The 21,681-nt window shown below is 44.2% G+C and overlaps 1 protein-coding gene across 3 annotated transcripts in view; it reads right to left on the bottom strand.

Moving 5' to 3' along the window:
• Window positions 1-20,421, bottom strand: part of LAMA3 (laminin subunit alpha 3) — a 272,673-nt gene extending 252,252 nt beyond the window's left edge. For 2 of the 3 annotated variants that reach the window (XM_021929998.2, XM_021930000.2), the window contains exon 1: window positions 19,892-20,421. In XM_021929998.2, coding sequence (XP_021785690.2) covers window positions 19,892-20,185 — 294 coding nt within the window. In that variant the 5' untranslated portion in view covers window positions 20,186-20,421. The remainder of the gene's footprint in view (window positions 1-19,891) is intronic. The other variant, XM_021929999.2, reaches the window with a different exon arrangement.
• Window positions 20,422-21,681: the final 1,260 nt, after the last annotated feature.

The following is a 21,681-nucleotide window of genomic DNA, read 5'->3' as shown; positions in this document are numbered from 1 at the left end:
AGAGCAAGACCCTGTCTCGAAAAAAAAAGAAAAAAAAAAAAACCTCCAAATGAAGCCAGGCACAGTGGCTTACACCTGTAATCCCAGCACTTTGGGAGGCTGAGGCAAGAGGATCACTTGAGGCCAGGAGTTTGAGACCAGCCTGGGCAACATAGCAAGAAAAACATTTTTTTTTTTAATTAGCCAGGTATGGTGGTATGTGTCTGCAGTCCCAACTACTTGGGAAACTGGGATGGATTGCTTGAGCCCAGGAGCTTGAGGCTGTAGTATAGTGAGCTCTGATCACACAATTGCACTCCAGCCTGGGTGACAGGGTGAGAACTTGACTCTGAAAAAAAAAAAAAGGAAATGAGAAAAAAAGAAAATAAAGACCCAAATGTATCTGTTGAAGAGAATTTTAGAAATACTGGGAGATTTTTAGCAAGGTAGCTGGATATGAGATTAAAATACAAAAGTCATTGCATCTCTGTAGAATAGCAGCAAACAACTAGAAAATTTAATTAAAGAGAAAATGCCATTTATAATAGTCTCAGAGAACATCAAGTATCTTAAAAGAAATTTGACAAATAAAAATTTTAAAGAGTATTAACAGAACTTTGAAAATCTACATAAATGGAGAGTTAGCTAGAAGATAATATCAAAAACTTATCAATTCTCCCCAAATTAAGCTATAGAGACAATATTATGCCAGTGAAAACCTGAATAAGGTTTGAATTACAGTAAGGTAATTCTAAAATTTATATGAAACTTTAAAGGACCAAGATATTGCTGAAGAAGACCGGGAGGAGGAAACTTGCCCCTCAAGGAATCGGGGCTTATTATGAAGCTATTGTAATTAAGGAAAGGCAAAATGAGACAAACAGACCTATGGGACAAAACAGACAGCCCATGCATTTAAGAAGCTTTACTATATAACATAGGTGGTATGTCAGACCACTGGGAAAAGAAGGAATATTCTAGATCCAGGGGGAAATAATAAAATCAGAGTTCTACTCAAGTCACAAATGCAATTCAACTTCAGATGAAATAAGGATGTATGTGTGAAAAATAAAACTTCAAAATCTCATAGTAGAAAAAAAGGTGACTACCTTTTAGAACTAAGAGCAAGGAAAGGTTTCTTAACCCAAGATACAAAAAGCATTGACTACAAAAGAAGAGATGGATAAATCTGACTATGTTAAAATTAAGAATTTTGCTTCCTTTTGCTGGGCATGGTGGCACACGCCTATAACTGAGACACGAGAATTGCTTGAGCCTGGGAGGCGAAGTTTGCGGTGAGCTGAAATTGCACCACTGCCCTCCATCCTGGGTGACAGAGTAAGACCCTGTCTCAAAAAAAAAGAATTTTGTTTCCTTGAGCCCAGGGAGTTGGTGACCAGCCTGAACAACATAGTGAAACCTCATCTCTACCAAAAAAATAAATAAATAAATAAAATATACATAAAGAAGTTTGCTTCATCAAAGACACCTTTAAAAAGTGAAAAGTTAAAACTACAAGATATTTACAATGCAAAAGTGATAAACAGTCTCCAATTATGATTGCCTTCAATTCCTTCTCTCTCTCTCCATGCCTGCCATTTCACCCATCAAAAGATGGATGCTCTTTGCCCTGGAGGCTAGTCTCTCCTCTTGAATCCAGACTGACTTAATTGTTTGCTTTGTTATAGCACATGTGTCATTCTGGGACATTAAAGCTTAGGCCTTAAAAGGGCTAGAAGATTCTGCTTCCTTCCTCTCAGAAGCCAGCCACCAGGCAAGAAGTCCAACCACCCAGAAATCACCATTCTGTGAGAAAGTCCAAGATATCCAACTGGAGAGGACAAATGGGAGAGCAATAAGATACCTTACATGTTAGTGAGACCTTCTTAGGCCATCCAGTCCATCCTAGCCACCAGCTGAATGCAACTAAGTGAGGTACCCCAACTGACAACCCATGGAGCAGAACCACCCAGCTGAACCCAGTCAACCCACAGAATTGTGAGAGAAAAAACTGTTGTTATTGTTGTTGTTGTTGTTGTTGTTGTTTGAGACGGAGTTTCGCTCCTGTTGCCCAGGCTGGAGTGCAATGGTGTGATCTTGGCTCACTGCAACCTCTGCCTCCCGGGTTTAAGTGATTCTCCTGCCTCGGCCTCCCGAGTAGCTGGGATTACAGGTATGTGCCACCATGCCCAGCTAATTTTGTATTTTTAGTAGAGACGGGGTTTCACCATGTTGGTCAGGCTGGTCTCAAACTCCTGACCTCAGGTGATCCGCCCACCTCGGCCTCCCAAAGTGCTGGGATTACAGGCATGAGTCACTGCACCCGGCCAAAACTGTTGTTGTTTTAAGCCACTAAGTTTTGGGGGTAGCTTGTTACACAAGAATCAATAACTGATCAAAGAACTTAAAGCCAACAAAGAACTCTAATCAGAAATACATACCAAATTCCTAACAATCCTACAAATCAATAAGAAAAACATAAATAGTTCAATGGGAAAATGGGCAAAAGCAGAAATTTCACAGAAGAGGAAACACATATAAACACAATAAACATTTATAAACATAATAAACATTTCAAGAAATGTTCACCATCACCATCATTAGTGACCAAGGCAGACCACAATGCAATATTATTTTATACTTATTCAGTAGACCCAAGTTTAAAGTTTGATGATAACCAGATTTAGAAAGGCCACAGTAGGAGTATAAATTGGTACAAAAACTTCGGAAACTGTTTTAGTATTACCACCTAAAGTTGAAATTCACATTTCCTATGATACAGCATTCTACTCTCAAACTCATAAACGAAAAAGAAACCCTTGCACAAATGTGATGGTATTATATTCAACACTATTCACAGCAGCACTGTTCATAAGAGCAAATTCCTGGGAATAACCTAATTGCTCAGCCACAGGAGGGTGGATGAACAAACAGTGGTATATTCACACAATTAATAACTATATAAGCAATAATGAGTAAATGAATATATTCAATGAAACAATATAGATGAAACAATATTGATGAATCTTAGCAATATAATATTAAGTGAAAAAAGCATGATATAATTTGTATAAAGTTATGAGCAAGCAAAATAAAAAGCACCTACTTTTTAGAAATACATATAGATGTAATAAAAACTATACAAAAAAAGCAAAGTATTAATTAATAAAGGATTTGGGATTATTATTTCCCCAGAACATAAGAGACAGAGGGAAAGGGGGTGGGAGGACCATACACTTAGACATAAATTATTATCCAGGCTCTATGTTTGGTTTTGGCAGCAAGTTCATGAATGCTTATTGCTATTTAAAATACATACGTAGGCCGGGGCACGGTGGCTCAAGCCTGTAATGCCAGCACTTTGGGAGGCCAAGACGGGCGGATCACGAGGTCAGGAGATCAAGACCATCCTGGCTAACATGGTGAAACCCTGTCTCTACTAAAAAATACAAAAAACTAGCCGGGCGAGGTGGCGGGCGCCTGTAGTCCCAGCTACACGGGAGGCTGAGGCAGGAGAATGGCGTGAACCCGGGAGGCGGAGCTTGCAGTGAGCTGAGATCCGGCCACTGCACTCCAGCCCGGGCGACAGAGCAAGACTCCGTCTCAAAAAATAAATAAATAAATAAATAAAATAAAATAAAATAAAATAAAATAAAATACATATGTAGGCCAGGCACAGTGGCTCACGCCTATAATCCTAGCAGTCTGGGAGGCCAAGATGGGAGGATCACTTGAGCTCAGGAGTTCAAGACCAGCCTGGGCACATGGCGAAACCCTGTCTCTACAAAAAATACAAAAATTAGCCAGGCGTGGTAGCATGTGCCTGTAGTCCCAGCTACTTGGGAACTGAGGTGGAAGGATTACCTGAGCCTGGGAAGTGGAGGCTGCAGTGAGCCATGATTGCATCACTGCACTACAGCCTGGATGATGGAGTGAAACCCTATCTCAAATATATGGGGTGTGTGTGTGTGTGTATATGTGTGTGTGTATATATATGTGTGTGTGTATGTGTGTGTGTGTATATATATATGTGTGCGTGTATGTGAGTGTATATATGTGTGTGTGTATGTGTACATATATATGTGCATGTGTGTGTGTGTGTGTGTGTGTGTGTGTGTGTGTAGTGATAATACATTCCTGAGCTGGGTCTCTTCCCATACATCTGGTAGTGGGCAGATGTATGGAATATATATTTGTGTATATAAATATCTCATAAACTGAGGGTTATGACTAATCCACAATCTAACTCTGTGCCTGATGTCCGATATTTTAAAAACACCTATAAATAAATAAAGCAGGACAAAGACTGATAGAAGTCGGAGAAGAAGGCCGGGCGCCATGGCTCACTCCTGTAATCCCAGCACTTTGGGAGGCCGAGGCAGGCGGATCATGAGGTCAAGAGTTCGAGACCAGCCTGGTCAACATGGCAAAACCCTATCTCTACTAAAAATACAAAAATTAGCTGGGCATAGTGGCACGCGCCTGTAATCCCAGCTAGTCGGGAGGCTGAGGCAGGAGAATCTCTGGAACCCGGGAGGCGGAGGTTGCAGTGAGCCAAGATCGTGTCATTGCACTCCAGCCTGGCAACAGAGCAAGACTCCATCTCAAGGGAGAAAAAAAAAAAGTCCGAGAAGAAAAGGAACAGAGAAGAGAACTCCCACGTTCAATTTTTCATCCATCCATGCAACAAACCTATGATAATCATCTACCCTGTACCAAATGCCATTCTAGACAGAGAGATGAGAACACCGAAAGATAAACAGAACAAGGGACTGACACTTGGAATTGCACCAAGGCTATTATATTATTGGCCTCTTCAGATGGGAAATAGAAAATGTAATGGAAGGGGCTGTGAAGAAAGGAGATAGGACTGTTCCTATAAACAACTAAGCAGAGCTGAGCTCCAAATTTGGCAGTCTCCAGAGAATAAACCAGAAGCCCACAGAATGACCTACCCTTTTTCAGAAGGATGGAAAAAAGTCGTCTCTCCTAGTTCCTAACACTTTTTATGATCCTTCTTAACTAAAAAGGCTTCCACGTGTAATAGTTTATAACTGAGTTCACAATGTAAATACTATGTTCTTCCAAGAAGCTAGAGGATGATTACAGCAGTGCTCCCTAACATAGTTTCTGGGGGGTTTTGTTTGAACATTCATTCATTTATTCAACTCATCCAAATTACCTACCATGTGTAGAGCACTATGTCAGACACTGTGGTAAAAACAAACACACACACTAAGAGTTGGATCTGTCCCTAAAGAAAGTTAGTGGGAGAGAAGAGGAGTAACTCAACCACTGCACATTACCACAAGATGCTGGGGGAAGCTAGCACTGGGGTGTGGGAGCCCAGCGAGGAACACTGTGCTTTACTTTGCTTAATCACCAGAACACTGTGAAATATATATCAAAGTATTCAAAACTTAAAGATGAAGAAACAGCTCAGAGGTGAAGTGCTTCATCTCAAACCACACAGCTAGGTCGTGCTGGGGCCAGGAACTGCGTGTGTGCCTGATAATGTTACTTATGGCCTGGAACACTTTCCTCCTGGCCAGGCTGCTCTCGTGAGCGACATCACAAGGTGTTGTCTTAGATTTGGACAGTGTGAAACAGTCTTGGAATGACAATTATGTGACTTTCCATATGCCTGCCCACTACCAGATGTATGGGAAGAGACCCAGCTGGGGAGAGAAACCTGTCTGGCGGAGGTTCAGATGAACGCCCTTGTGGCAGGCACAAAAAGCCCAGGAAGATAAGCATTTAACCAACGCTCATCCATCAACAGCCCCACTATAAATTACCACCTTCATATTGCTACGAACCTCTGCTCCTAGCCATCACTCACGAAGGTTCCAGAGGCCACAGTGTCTCCAGTGCCCTAACCCAAGCCAGCGGGAGGCCTGACGTGTAGAACATCCTGAACTCCCTTCCTAACTTGGGATTGCTCTTTTGCAAAGACCTTGTTCAGAGCCTTCTCCCTTTTGAGAGTCACAAAGGCATGTAGGTGTGGTTACTGATGATTTGGGCAAGTGTTCTGTGAATTTCCTGAATGTTTCCTAAATATACTGGAGTGCGTGGTGAACACTCAGCTCTGTGACTCCCACACACAAGATTTCACGGCACCAGGGGGTAGAAGATGACATCTCTAATGTGCCTGGTTCCTAGAGATAGGGATTTGAGAGACAGCTAAAACGAGGAACTCAAAGTTGGTTCCAGGTATTTAAAAACACACACACACACACACACCCCTTTTTAAAAAGAAGCAGATAAGCAAATGTCTGCAAAACTCCAGATTCTAGGTGGGGGAGTCCTTTGAACTCATTTCAACTCATTCCTTTTAACTCATTTAACTACTCTACATTTTGGAGTAGAATAGATGGAAATTCAAATCCTGATGGCTACCAGTTACAGCTACGGAATGTTAGTTGAATGATGTGGCCTCCCTTGAGCTCCATTTTCTCTTTATTGTAATGGGTTAATACTGCCTATCTTACGCAGTGGTTTGAAAATTAAATGAGATGTCATCCGTGAAGTAGACACCAGGTGGTGTGATCATACCACCACTGGAAGCACTGGAGTGCTTGCTGGAAATGCAGACCCTTCTGGACTTAGAATCAGCGTCTCTGGCGGGAGCTGGGCATCAGAATCTTTTAAAAGCACTCCAAAGGATTCTCCTCCCCACTGCAGTCTGGGAACCTCAGAGGCAATGACGACTGGCACATCTGGATGCACCACCAGCCATAGACAGCACTGCAGCAGTCATAGAAGTAGCTGCATTGATGGTAGTAACGACAAAAGGAAACATCCATGTGCCAGACATGGCCCCTTGCACTTTATACGCATTAACTCAATTTCCATGGCAAATCTACAAGGTAGACACAAGCATCAGACCCTTTTACAGAGAAGGAAACAGAGGCACAAAGAGGTGGAGCAATTGGTCTAAGTGATGGAACCAAGATAGAACCTGAGAATTAGCCCAAGAGGGGATGCTGAAGAAGGGAAGACAAGAGACAAGGAAGAGGGGGAATAACTGTCTAGCAGTATGAGGTGTAGCATCTCAATCTGCTGGTGCCTCGGAGATTTAGGCACCACAGAGATTTGGGCTTGGCCAGAAAACATGTAGCTCCCCTGCTGGGCACCACCAGCCTGTGAGTCAGACACAACCAGGTAAGAAAGATATTTTTAGGCCAGGCGTGGTGGCTCACACTTGTAATCTCAACACTTTGGGAGGCCGAGGTGGGAGGATTGCTTGAGCCTAAGAGTTCAAGACCAGCCTGGGCAAAAAAATTGATACCCTCATCTCCACAAAAAAGAAAAAAAAATATTAGCCAGGCATGGTGGTGCACACCTGTAGTCCCAGCTACTTGGGAGGCTGAGGCTCCCTTGAGCCCAGGAGTTTGAGGCTGCAGTGAGCCATGATCACATCACTACACTCCAGCCTGGGCAACAGAGCAAGATGCTGTCTCTAAAGTTTAAAAAAAACAAGAAAGATGCTTCCTTTAGGAAGGAAGATGCTTGCCATTAGGCTTCTCCCTCCATAGACAACTGAGAACTGTGTTTTTCTGTATTGATGTAATGTTTCACTATATTTACTCTTTCACTCTCCTGGAAGTTATTTCACACATTCTCCTTGCTCCTCAAACTCCCACCCCCTTCCCCTCACCTCGTGAATTTGCTTAACTTTCTCATCTTCCTAATCTACCAACCTCACAACATCTGTACCCATACACCTGCCTACCACTGGTATGGAGAAGCTCTCTGTGTTCCAAAGTCCCCCTCCCCTCTCTCTCTCTCTCTCTCTCTCTCTCTCTCTCTCTCTCTCTCTCTCACTCTCTCTCCTCTCTCTCCCCACTGCATCTCAATTCTTCCCTTCTACTAGATCATTCCTTCTACTAGATCAGGATTAAAACAAATGTGCTTGAAACAACCTCGCACTTCCCCTCACTCACTCCGTTTGACCCACACTGACTCTCGCTGTTTCTCAATCACTCCAAGGCTGCTCTCAGGGGTCTTTGCACATGCTGTTCCCTCTCCCAGGAATATGCTTCTCCCTGACTGAAGTCTCTTTTCGGCAGTCTTCCCTAGCAACTCCATCTAAAGCAGTGCTGCCCTCTACCTCCGTGTCTGTCCCCTACCCGATTCTCTTCATCCTCAGCAGGAATTGCAAATCATTTTCTTTTTAAATTATCCTCTTTATTGGATTGTAACTGCTCTGAGGGCAGGGACTTCATCAACTTTGCTCACTACTGGCACAGGGTAGGTATCTGGCACAGGGTAGGCACTCAGTATTAGTTGATTTGATTCATAAATTAAAATGGGAGAAACTATGAAATTTAGTTACTCAAGAGTTTTTAACCAGCCACAGGAAGGAATGCAGTAATTGCAGACTGATACCTATGTCACTAAACTCAGTTGTTAGAAAGCACAGTCTAATGAAATCTAGACTCGCTTTTTCTACCCTAATGGAAATCCATGTGTTCCATTCCTCAGGGCCTCCCCAGAACCTATTCTCAGCTCCCAACTTCTGACCACTTGCCCACTCTGGCCAGAAAGCTCCACTCATGCCCAACTCAGCTCTTCTATCTCTGGGCAGCATCTCACCAGTTTCAGTGACTTCTCAGGTACTCACCTTCCTTGCTTATCATGGCCAAATTAGAGAGGAAAGAGAAAATGAGAGCTATTCTTGTGGTCACAATATATTTCTTCATTATGATTTATTTCCATTTAAAAAGAGGTTTCCCAGGTAACGATGCCTCATTCTCCTAAGCTCTGCACTTCATCACATCTGACCCCTTTTATCAATGTCTTATTTTGACTTTCTTATCAAAATAGATTTCTCAACAATATTTAATTAGAGTTACCACTTACGACTGGGCGTGATGGCTCATGCCTATAACCCCAGCACTTTCGGAGGCGGAGGCAAGAGGACAGATTGAGCCCAGGAGTTTGAGACCAGCCTGGGCAACATGGCGAAACACCAACTCTACAAAAACTACAAAAATTAGCTGGGCATGGTGGCACGCCCCTGTAGTTCCAGCTACTCAGGAGGCTGAGGTGGGAGGATTACCTCAGCCCAGAGAGTAGAGGCTGCAGTGAGCTGAGATCGTGCCACCGCACTCCAGCCTAGGTGACAGAGTGAGACTGTGCCTCAAAAAAAGAAAAGAAAAGAAAAGAAAAAAGTTACCATTTATTAAACACGAACTGTGTTCCAGATGCATTATGATTTACCTCATGTAATCCTCATAATAACCATGTGGTGTCCCCATTTTACAGATGATGAAACCAAGGCTCATAAAGGTTAAATAACTAACTCACTCAAGGTCATATCTTTGGGAAGGAATACATTTAAAGTCAGCTCTATTAATTCCAAAGCCCATACTCTTAATCATGACACCGTACATCTACTTTAGGGTCCTGGTACCAACTGGTTCCTTCTTGAAAGAAGTCAAGAAGTTATTTCTGGAAGACTTACAGCCCAATTTTTCAATGGTTTCCATGCAATCCTTTTCCTTCTACTTCTCTCTCTATTTTCCTGTTCCCTATGTGTAGTGTCGGCATGTTACTGTTACAGGAAAGGGGGCCCGTTCCAGGCCCCAAGAGAGGGTTCTTGGATCTCACCCAAGAAAGAATTCAGGGCAAGTCCATAGTGTGAGACAGAAGCAAGTTTATTAAGAAAGTAAAGTGGTGAAAGAACAGCTACTTCATAAACAGAGTAGGGCATTCCCGAAAGTAAGAGGAGGAACACGTCTTACCTAGGTAAGGTAAGGACAAAAAAAGATCACGGATCTTTAGGTAAGGATAAATAAAATATTTTATATAGGATAAAAAAAGATCATGGGGAGATGTGCTCTGCTACAAGGGTTTGTGATAAAGGACTAATTTTCTTAATTACTATATTTTGCAAGAATCAATATTAGTATCTTTAAAGCAAAATTAGGAATGCCTTTGTTCTCAAGATATCGGGATATTAGGACACTCCCAAGTCCGGGTCTGTTTAGTAAACATCATCAATCTATTCCCTTCACTGTAAGCATCTCCAGGCTAGGAATACCTAGCTTTCTGGGAATGCAGGCCAGCACGTCCCAGCCTCATTTTCCTAGCTGTCACTCAAGATGGAGTTTCTCTAGTTCGAATGCCTCTGACATTACTGTCAGTGGGGTGTTTGGCAACTTTAATGACATGTAAGTCATCTGCTCCAAAGCAAACGCAAGTTTACAAGGTGGGCCAGGCCACATCTAGGCCTGCCCAATTAATACCCCAAACCCAAAGTACTTCCTCTTAGCCTAGATTTATGAAAATAGGTCTTTCCTGGTAGTTTGCCCATTCAACCATCAACTACTGATCTATGAGAATCAGACACCTTCCTCAAGGAGATAGTCTGACCCCAACCTGACTCATTCCTCAAACCAGGTTTTTCCCTCTCAGTTCTATTTCAGTTACTGTTTTAACCCCTTTATGAAACAATTACACTGTTTCCTGTTTTCTTTTCCCACATTCCCAATTCCCTCATCTCAACCTTTTTTAGTTTTATCACTCAAGTTTTTTTGAGGACCAGAAAAGGTATCAATACATACCAAAATAAAATGAAATCTGTATAAATTCTAGAAAGACCACAGAGATCTCACTCAGGGACAACATTCAAAACATGTAACAACAACAGTCATGTGACTTTCTGAGTTCCTGGAACACAGCAAGCATGTTCCCGCCTCAGGGAACTCAGGCCTCCGGGGTCGCCCTCTCCCAACCTCTTTGTGAGGCTGCCTTCCTCTCAACCCTCAGGTTTCTGCGCCAACATCATTTCCTTCCTTCCTTCCTTCCTTCCTTCCTTCCTTCCTTCCTTCCTTCCTTCCTTCCTTCCTTCTTTCCTTCCTTCCTTCCTTTTTTCTTTCTTTCTTTCTCTCTCTCTTTCTTCTCTCTCTCTTTCTCTCTCTCTTTCTCTCTCTCTCTCTCTCTCTCTCTCTCTCTCTCTCTCTCTTTCTCTCTCTGTTGCCCAGGCTGGAGTGTAGTGATGCAGTCATGGTTTACTGCAGCCTCAACCTCCTGGGCTCAAGTGATCCTCCCGTCTCAACCTCCCAAGTAGCTAGGACTACAGGTACATGCCACGATGCCCAGCTAATTTTTGTATTTTTTTTTTTTTTGTAGAGACAGGGTTTCACCATGTCACCCAGGCTGGTCTTGAATTCCTGGGCTCAAGCTATCTGCCCACCTCAGCCTCCCAAACTGTTGGGATTACAGGTGTGAGCCGCTGCACCCTGGCCATCATCTCCTCTTTAATTTTTATCACAGAATCCTGTTTATTCTCTCTAAGGCAAAATAACAACCTATGATTATTATATTTACTCAATGGCTACAGTCTCTCCATGGGACGTTAGCTCAATGAGGACAGGGGCCTTTTCTGCCTTGTAACTATACTTCCAGCCCCTTATATCACTATCCCCTATACCTGGCACATAGTAGATGCCAATAAATATTTGCTAAATACAGAAGTGAATGGACATTACCCACAAGTGCGTGGGCATGCAAGTCTCCAGGCAGCACCACTCTTATTAGTTGATTGGAATCTACTTTAAGAATCACCTCAAAAGTCAGTCTTCCAGCCTCTGTTGAGCTTCCAGCTGTTAAAGTGGTAAATTAAGACAATGAGTCCAAATGAAGCACCAACCCAGACTATTAACTTACTGTGACAGTGCAGGCAAGAGATAAAAAGAGAAGACAGGCCGGGCGTGGTGGCTCACGCCTGTAATCCCAGCACTTTGGGAGGCTGAGGCGAGCGGATCACACAATCAGGAGATCGAGACCATCCTGGCTAACACGGTGAAACCCTGTCTCTACAAAAAGTAGAAAAATTTGCTGGGAGTGATGGCGGGTGCCTGTAGTCCCAGCTACTCGGGAGGCTGAGGCAGGAGAATGGCGCGAACCCGGGAGGCGGAGCTTACAGTGAGCAGAGATTGCACCACTGCATTCCAGCCTGGGTGATACAGTGAGACTCCGTCTCAAAAAAAAAAAAAGAGAGAGAAACAGGCTGGTTCCCCAATGTTCCATTTCCCCCCAACACCCACCCCCTCCCACAAATTCATAGATTGAAGTCCTAACCCCCATGACCTAAGAATAGGACTGTATTTGGAGACAGGGCCTTTAAAGAGATAATTAAGGTAAAATGAAGTCATTACGGTAGGCCCTATTCCAATATGCCTGGAATCCCTATAAGAAGAGAAGATGGGGACACATACGCATAGAGAGGAGACCACCTGAAGACATAGGCAGAAGGTAACCGTCTACAAGCCAAGGAGAGAGGCCTCAGAAGAAACCAGCCATACCCATGCCTTAGACTTCTAAGCCTCCAGAGCTGTGAGAAAATCAAACTGTGCTGTTGAAGCCACCCTGGCTGTGGTACTTTGGTATGGCAGCCCGAGCAAACTGACACAGGTTGAGTATCCTTTATCCGAAATACTTGAGGCCAAAAAGGTTTCAGATTTGAGATTTTTTTATATATTGGAATATTTATATTATACTTACCAGTTAAGCATTTCAAATCCAAAAATCCAAAATCCAGGAAGTTCCAATGAGCACTTCCTTTGAATGTCATGCTGGCACTCAAAAAGTTGTGGATTTGGGAGCATTCGGGATTTTGGATCTTTGGATGAGGGATTCCCAAACTGTATGGTGCACTAGTAAGGAAGTCTCAGTGGAGGCACCTGGGAAGAACCTCAGCCAAGGCTCCTGATAAGGGAGCCCCCAGAATAGAGGATCCTGGGTCAGGAACGCAGATGTGCGTATGAGAGGCTCCTGGGCCAGTAGAGCCTGCATCCTTGACCAAAACTCCCTCCAGAAAATTGCAATGCATTCACTGTGCATCAAGTCAGGTGTAGGGAAGGCAGCTGTCCCCCATGAGGCCTCCCAAGTAAAGCCTTGTAATTGCAAACGTTGGGGGCTAAAAGATCACAGAGAGGATTTTGACCTAAAGATGAACTCCTCACCCTCCTCTTCAGAAATCATTTCAGTGGTGCAGCACGCTTAGCACGGGAAGTTCTTCTCTGTAGCAAACCCCAGTACTCAGTGCTGCAATATTACACGCTCTTTCCTATTTAATCTCCCATGAAGATGGAGAACTGCTGCTTACAAACATCTTTCTAATGATTCTAAAGGCCCTTGGCCTCCTCTTCCTCATATTTAGTCAGGTAGTTCTACTGCGGCTTGTTTCAGCTACAATTTTCTTAAGCTGCTGTGACAGTCACATGTGGAGTAGCCAGAGAAGGACCACACCCCAGAACCAAGGCAAGTGATCAAAGAAAACAAGGATGCTTCAGGTAACATTAAGTATAGGAAAGGTTGAAAGAGTCTCTCCTAAGCCAGCACCTGCTCAGAGAGAGAGAATAAAGATTTCATCTATCAGGGTGCGGTGGCTCACACCTGTAATGCCAGAACTTTGGGAAGCCAAGGTCAGTGTACTGCTTGAGGTCAGGAGTTCAAAACCAGCCTAGGCAACATGGTGAAACCCATCTCTACTACAAAAATTATCTGGACGTGATCACACATGCCTGTAGTCCCAGCTACTTGGGAGGCTGAGGCAAGAGAATTGCTTGAACTCGGGAGGCGGAGGTTGCAGGGAGCCGAGATCACACCACTGCACACCAACCTGGGCCACAGAGCAAAACTCCGTCTCAAAAGGGAAAAAAAAAAAAAAAGGATTTCACCTGCTCTTAGCATTTCTATCAGAAAATTTTACTTTAACAGCTATATTTTTATTCAAAGAAAAGTCTACTAAGTTTACCTAGAAGATAATGAAATAAATGAAAGAAAGATAACTCAACAAGTTTATAACAAGCTTATTTAGTGATTTTCCTAATGAAGTCTCCCAGAACATTCTGCTACTTTTTCTAGTTCATCAAAAACATTTAGAATTCAACGGCACATTAAAGATACAGTAAGTGATAAGTCGTCACAATAAAATAGGAAAGCAGCCTGGAAACATGTAAGAAAATTTAAAAGTCTGAAATGTTTGCATTCTTATCAAATTACCAGGCAAACTATCTTGCATAGAATCTTTGCCACCAATGTCTTTCATGCACACAAATGTTTGGCAATATTTAGTCTCTGCAAAGCCAATCACAGGACATAGGGAATAGGAGCTTTCATTTCACAATTCCATCCCTTCCCTCCCCTGAAGCAGCCCTCTGAGCCCTCACTAGTAGTGAAGGAATTATCCAACCACTGGGCTCTGTTCAAATAGTGGATCCAAGGCTCACAGGTATGCACCACCCCCAAACTTGGGCCACCCCACATGCATTAAGCAAGGATCAGGGATAAGATACACACAACACAGCTTACTGCCATAAAGAAGTGCAAATATTTCTCTCTTTTTTTTTTTTTGAGATGTAGTCTCACTCTGTCACCCAAGCTGGAGTGCAGTGCTGCGATCTTGGCTCACTGCAGCCTCCACCTCCAGGTTCAAGCAATTCTCCTGCCTCAGCCTCCCAAGTAGATGGGATTACAGGCCCACACCACCATGCCCAGCTAATTTTTGTTTTATTTGGCCAGGCTGGTTTTAAACTCCTGACCTCAAGTGATCCACCCGCCTCAGTCTCCCAAAGTGCTAGGATTATAGGTGTGAGCCACCAGGCCTGGCCTTAAAGATGACTCTTAACGTGCATGATCTCTAAATATTTGTTCAGCCTAGAGCTCTTCTCATTCTTTTTAGGAGCCACATTTTGAGTTATCAGGTTGCAAAGTCTCACAAACCAAGACCCTAGAACTACACACAGAGCCTCATGCAGTGTCGCCTCTCTGCTGCTCTCCCATACAGGGATAACACGCACACACTGAATGGTCAATACAACTGCTGGTTAACTGATGAAAGCTAGTTACTGCATTAGTTTCTAAGGCTGCCATACAAAGTAGCACAAACTGGGTGGCTTAGAACAACTGAAATTTCTCTCTTACCATGCTGGAGGCTACAAGACCAAAATCAAGGTGTCAGTAAGACTGCCCTGCCTCTAAAATTTGTAGAGGAAGGATTCTTCCTTGCCGCTTCAGCTTCTGGGAGTCCAGTCCTAGGCACTGGGCTCAGTCACTGCATCAGACACAGCAGGGCCACACCTGTCTTCCAGAAGACAGATTGTTGAAATTCAGCTACTTTTAAAATCAAACAGCAATTCCAGCAGGGGGTTGCTCTGATAAGTAAATTCTGTGGTGGTGGTGCCTTTTGAATATTTCTTCAAAAAGCACTGATGGAGTGTCTAAGACAAGCTTCCACCAGGAAACAGTGCAGCATACTTTGCACAGGAATTCTTCTCTATAGGGAATCTCAATACTCTGTCCAGACATGAACAGGAAGACAGGGCCCCACCCTCAGGAAGCTCATGATCCTAATAAGGAGACAGATTTAAAAATGAATGGCTCCAAGGTGATGAGTGGAATTAGCAAGGCAATGCAAACTTTACCTGGAACTCAGAGGAAGGAGTAGTCAGCATGTCTGTGACAGCATAGGATAGCAGGTAAGAGCGTGAATTCTGCAGCCAGAGTACCTGGGTTTAAATCTGGCTTTACCACATACTAGCTGTGTGATCTTGGACACATCACTTAACTTCTGCTTCAGTTTCCTCATTTGTAAAAGGAGCATGCTAATTGTACCTCCTTCATACATTCATAAATCATTGTGACAATCAAGAAGTCAATGTGTAATACGCTTTAGACCTGTGCCAAGCATCAGTAAGTGCTGTCTGTGTGTGTTAAATTAACACCCTGCATTAAGCAGGGGAGCAGAGCCCCTCATTACTAGACCATTCCTCCTTCTTGCCGTTCTGCCCCCTGTATTTGGTATCACTCCTATACACAGTATGCACAATATATGGTGTAATTTGAAAGTAACGGAGAACTCACTTCTATTTCCCACCTCTCACAATTAAGATATGCATAATCACTTTAAACCCGTATTTCTCTCCAGTTAATATTCATGTGTTAACTCCACATGTATTTTCTGAGCTTCTAGGATGGGAAAACCACTGAGGGAATACAATATGTTTTTGACGCTGAGAAACTGGCAGGACACATGGGACTCAAGAAGCTGGCTTTCCTCAGGGCAGTTTCCACCCTGTTGACACGAGGGATCTAATCAGTGCCCTACTACCTCATTCAAACAGTTCTTTACTGCAAAGCAGAAAAAGACTCCCTGTCTGTGAGCAGATGCAGCCCTGCCCAGGCAGCCCCACTCACCCACTTGACCAGGAATCCACGTATACAGCACAACCACAGGCAGCTCCATTGACTTAGCCCAGTCAGGTGCCACTTAGTAAATCTTTTCCTAACTAGGCAAATGGTTCCAGAATGCTGAGGTTAACACAGGTTTCAAAAATGCCTAAATTACAACCAGGAATAAATATATGATCTGGAAAAATGTATTACTGCCACTAAATTAACCTTAAAAATTAAAATCCCCCCCAAAATGTTATTTGAGCTGATAACAAAGTATCTTTAAACAAATAATATCTAGTTATTAAAACAGTACTAAAACAAGTTACTATTTCTGTAATATAAAAGGCTGTAGAAGTCTGTAAGCCAGTGGATTGTTTAGCATGCCAAACGTATTCAGTATATAATGCACTGTACATTTCTTTTTTTTTTTTTTCTTTTTTTCTTTTCACTCTCAAGAGCTGAGGGAATCCTGCTAGCAGATCTACTCTACAAGAAATGCTAAAAGGAGTCATTCAAGATGAAATGAAAAGACACTAGACAGTAATGCAAAGCCATACTAAGAAAGAACAGCAGTATAGGTAACTACATATGTAAACATAAAAACCAGTATTATTGTATTTTGGGGTTGTTTTGTTTTGTTTTTGAGATGGAGTCTTGCTTTGTTGCCCAGGCTGGAGTGCAATGGCGTGATCTCAACTCACTGCAACCTCTGCCTCCCGGGTTCAAGCGAATCTCCTGCCTCACCTTCCCGAGTAGCTGGGATTACAGGCGCCTGCACCACACCCGGCTAATTTTTGTATTTTCAGCAGAAACGGGGTTTCACCATGCTGGCCAAGCTGGTCTTGAACTCCCAACCTCAGGCGATCCGCCCGACTCGGCCTCCCAAAGTGCTGGGATCACAGGCGTGAGCCACCATGCCTCGCCATATTTTTGGTTTTTAACTGTTTTTTGGTATATTATTTAGAAGACAAATGCATATATAATAACAATAATTATAAATTTATAATAATGAACAACCATGTATAAAGATGTAATTTGCAACAATAACGTAAATGACAGAGTTATATAGAAGCAAAATTTGGGATGCTATCGAAGTTAAGCTAGTATCAATTCAAACTAGATTGTTATATATTTAGGATATTAAATGTAATCCTTAGAATAAGTACTAAAAAAACTTAAATATGTATAGAAAAGGAAATGAGGAGAGAATCAAAATGGTAAAAATCAATTAAACCAGAAGACAATAATAGAAGAATTGAGAGTAGCCAAAAAATATATAAGGCATATAGAAAACAAGCATCAGAATGACAGAAATAAGTCTTTTCTCATGGAAAAAAAAATTTCTAACAATATTTTCCAACAAAAGATTTACAACGAGTCTTGAACCTATTGTTTAAAACATCAAAATGGGCTGAGTGCTGTGGCTCATGCCTGTAATCCTAGTACTTTGGGAGGCCAAGGCGGGTGGATCACCTGAGGTCAGGAGTTTGAGACCAGCCTGGCCAACATGGTGAAACCCTGTCTCTACTAAAAATATAAAAATTAGCCGGGCATGGTGGCAGGCACCTGTAATCCCAGCTACTTGGGAGGCTGAGGCAGGAGAATTGCTTGAACCCAGGAGGCGGAGGTTGCAATGAGCTGAGACCGCGCCACTGCACTCCAACCTGGGAGACACGAGAGAGACTTTGCCTCAAAAAAAAAAAAAAAAATCAAAATGTAATACCTTTCTACTAGGAAGTGCTGAATACAACTTGGAAGTGAACAATTACTGGCCAAGTTCCTACTTCTAAAAATGTTTAGGCTAACTGAAGGATGGGGTAGAGCTAGAGCTATGGTACCATGATTTAGTGAGCTTAGACAGCAAAGACCTGTACAGTCACATGGGGCCCTACACTTTGAAGGGCCTCTCACTTACTTCAATGCTGTGCTGTCACCATCTTCATATTTAAAATAATTTTTTAACGAGGGTTCTACATTTCCACTTTGCACTGAACTCTGTAAATTATGTGATTGGTCAATGCAGTTCTTCCATTTGAATCTATGTATTTTTTGAGGTAACCCAGTCTGGCCAACATGGCAAAACCTTGTCTCTACAAAAGATACAAAAATTAGCTACACGTGGTGGTGTGTGCCTGTAGTCCCAGTTACTTGGGAGGCTGAGGTGGGAGGATTACCTGGGCCCGGGAGGTGGAGGCTGCAGTGAGCCAAGATAGCACCACTGTACTCCACCCTGGGTGACAGACTGAGACCCTGTCTCAAAACTAAAATTAAATTAAAAACTGAATTGTTATAACAGCTAAACTAAATTTCTCAAAAATAATTATACACACAATTACATTTGCATATTTGTGTGTTTATAAACACACACTCATAAAATAGAAAGCAAAATTATTTGGGACTGTTAAAATTAAAAGTATTTTCATCATTGTTATTGTATCTTTTAGATTTCTCTTTTTGCATGTTTTAAAATATGCGCAACACATATCAATATGTTAATACATGCATATAGTTTATAAGTAAATAAGCACGTATGGCACGACATGTTCAAAAACTTGTCATTTATGGAAGTACATGGTCAAAAGAGTTTCTAAAGCACTAATCTAGTCACCCAATGACAGCCTTGCTTTTTTGGAACCCAAGCTCCAAAATCACTCCCTCTTCCCACTACACTTCCTATTCCTCAACATCCTCAACAATATTTTGCAGAAGGAGGAGGCAATTTGGGCTTAGTGTCGAGGATTTGAAGTCAGGACTGGATTCAAATTCTGCTGACCCTTTGGGAGGTCAAGGCAGAAGGACAGCTTGAGGCTAAGAGTTTGAGACCAGCTTGGGCCAAATAGCCAGACTCTATCTCTACAGAAAAAATAAATAAATAAATATATATATATTTGCCAAGCCGGAGATTGCAGTGAGCCGAGATCGCACCATTGCATTTCAGCCCTGGTGACAGTGCGACCAGTTACGCCCAAGGCTGAGGCGGGAGGATCCCTTGAGCCCAGGAGTTCGAGACTCTAGGGAGCCGTGATCGCACCACTGCACTCCAGCCTGGCCACAGAGTGAGACCTGTGAGTAAGGGCCAGGCACTGCAAGATGCTGCTTAACCTGCACCTCAATGTCGTTTGCCCCAGCTGTTCGCGGTGAGGCTCAGATCTCTGAGAGCCATTTCTATCTTTGCCCGCCTAAGGTCTCATTCGCCCCCAGTGGATGGTGGCACTTCAGGCAGTGCAGTGAAGTGAATCTTTTCAGTAACATCAAAGTGATACCGCTGTTATAACCTAACAATTCTCTCTTAAAATACAACACAGAAGGTAACTGCTACCAGCTCCTCCGAATAAGATACGGGAGGCGGGGCAGGAGGCGCCCCTGAACCCTCGGGGACTCAAGCCTGGCGGCACGCTCCGTGCATAACGGAGGCGGGAAGGGCCGAGGCGCCTGCATCTCTTAGAGCGCAGCCTCACACTTTCCCTCCACCTGCCCGAGCCTGACCACAGCCTCCGGTCACCTCGCGTGCTTCCCCCTCCTGGCCTTGGGCGGGTGGTGCAGAGGCGGTGCTCCACGGGATCGCTCCTGGGTTGTGGGCCCTCGCGTGCGGGGATGGGGGCTGCCCTCCCCGGTCGCTCGGAACCACTAGCGCGCGGGGAAGGGGCCCGTTCCCTTCTCCAGGTGTCTGGCCGGCGCGGGAAGGAGAAGGCGCGCCCACACCGGCTCTCTCCGAGGCCCTCACCTGGATGGTGTGGCCGCTGCCTGGGGCGGTGGGGCCCCCGACCAACTTGCAGTAGAGCTCGGGCCGGGGCCTCCTCTCGCTGGGTCCCCTCTCCCCGCAGGTGGCGGTGGCCCAAATCCTCGCTGCCTCGGCCAGGTTGAAGTAAGGCGGGTGAAGGCTGAGCCCGGCCGCGGCCCGGGGATCCCGAGCGGTCGCCCCCCAGGCTGGCAGCAGCTGCAGCACCAGCAGCAGCAGCGGCGTCGGCGGCAGGACTGGCCCCGGTGCCCGACCCCGAGGCCGCGCGGCCGCCGCCATCCCGCCGCGCAGGATCCTCCCGCCTGCGCCTTCCGCAGAGGGGCTCGGGGGCACCGCCGCTCTCTACCCGCGCCTCCAGGACCTACAGCGCCAGGACTAGTGCAGCCGGGCGTATGGGCGGCGCCGGGGCCGCTCCCCTTGCTCCACGCGCTGGAAGCCCGCGGCGTGGGGGTAGCCGCTCAGCTCGGGAACCTGCCGCGGCTGGAGCGGGCACCCGCCGGATCAGGAACTGACAGCGCTCAGCCGCGGGCCAGCAGACGGCGTCTCTCCCGCGCGAGGCGCGCTGCAAACTTCGCGGGCGGGGAATGGGAGAGGCGTTCCTGGGCTCCCACCCAGGCGGCCGGAGCGGGAGCCTGGGATCTTCGAACCCCCCAGGCGCCAGGACAGAAATTAATTAGATCGTTCTCCTCACCGGATACTCACCGCTCAGGTCAAAGCCAGAAAAGCCACCTGTGACTTAGGAGTAAAGGAGGCTTGCAAACGAATTTGGTTGAGAGCAGAGGAAACTGCCACTACCTACAGAACTCACATCAAAGACATTTCGATTTCCCAGCCAAGAGTTGATCCATCAACTCCTCAACACTGTGCACCTAGGATCCCTGTGGCACTGCAGCCACACGCTGAGCCAGGGAGTGGTGGAACGTACATATTTAAAAGACAGCCAATAATGCAAGTTGTAATTTGCCAACCTGGAAACAAACCTTAGAGGAAATCCTTTAGATGGCTAATCTGCTAAATTTTACAGATAAGCTAAGAGAGATTGAGTGAGGTACGCCACCTGCCGTGCTGACCACAGAACAGAGGAGACCCCCCCACCCCTGCCTCCCCCGACTGATGTTTGGTCTTATATGGAGAACATCCTACTAAAACAGAACCCACTTAGGCCCTCTAAGTTATTAGAAGAATGCAATATTTGTACAATAAAAATTGCAAAACCTCTTTGAAAGAAATGTTAAAAGACCTAAATAAGTGGAAAAGTATCCCATGTTCATGGATTAGGAGACAATATTGTGAAGATGGCAATATTTCCTAAAGCAACCTACAGTTCAACACAATGGATTTTGATAGGGATCAAAATCCCAACTTTTTTTTTTTTTTTTTTTTGCAGAAATTGACAAGCTGATCCTAAAATTCATGTGGAAATGCAAGAGACCTAGAAAAGCCAAAACAGCTCTGAAAAAGAATGAAGTCAGTGGACTCACGCTTCCTAGTTTTAAAACTTAATACAAAACTACAGGTATCAAGATAGTGTAGTACCAGCATAAGGATAAACATAGATCAATGGACTAGAATCAAGGGCTCAGAAATAAAACTTACATTTATGGTCGCTGGATTTTCAACAGGGTGCCAAGACTATTCAATGGGAAAATAATAATATTTTTAATAAATGCTGCTGGGAAAACTGGATATCCCAAAAGAATTGAGTAGGATCCCCACCTCATACTATATACAAAAATTAACTCAAAATGGATTTAAGATCTCTAAATTTTACATTT

The sequence above is a fragment of the Papio anubis genome, chromosome 19 (assembly GCF_008728515.1).
Source record: "Papio anubis isolate 15944 chromosome 19, Panubis1.0, whole genome shotgun sequence".
Taxonomy (NCBI): domain Eukaryota; kingdom Metazoa; phylum Chordata; class Mammalia; order Primates; family Cercopithecidae; genus Papio; species Papio anubis.
The sequence above is the reverse complement of the archived record's forward strand: the minus strand, read 5'-3'. Positions and strand labels throughout refer to the sequence as shown.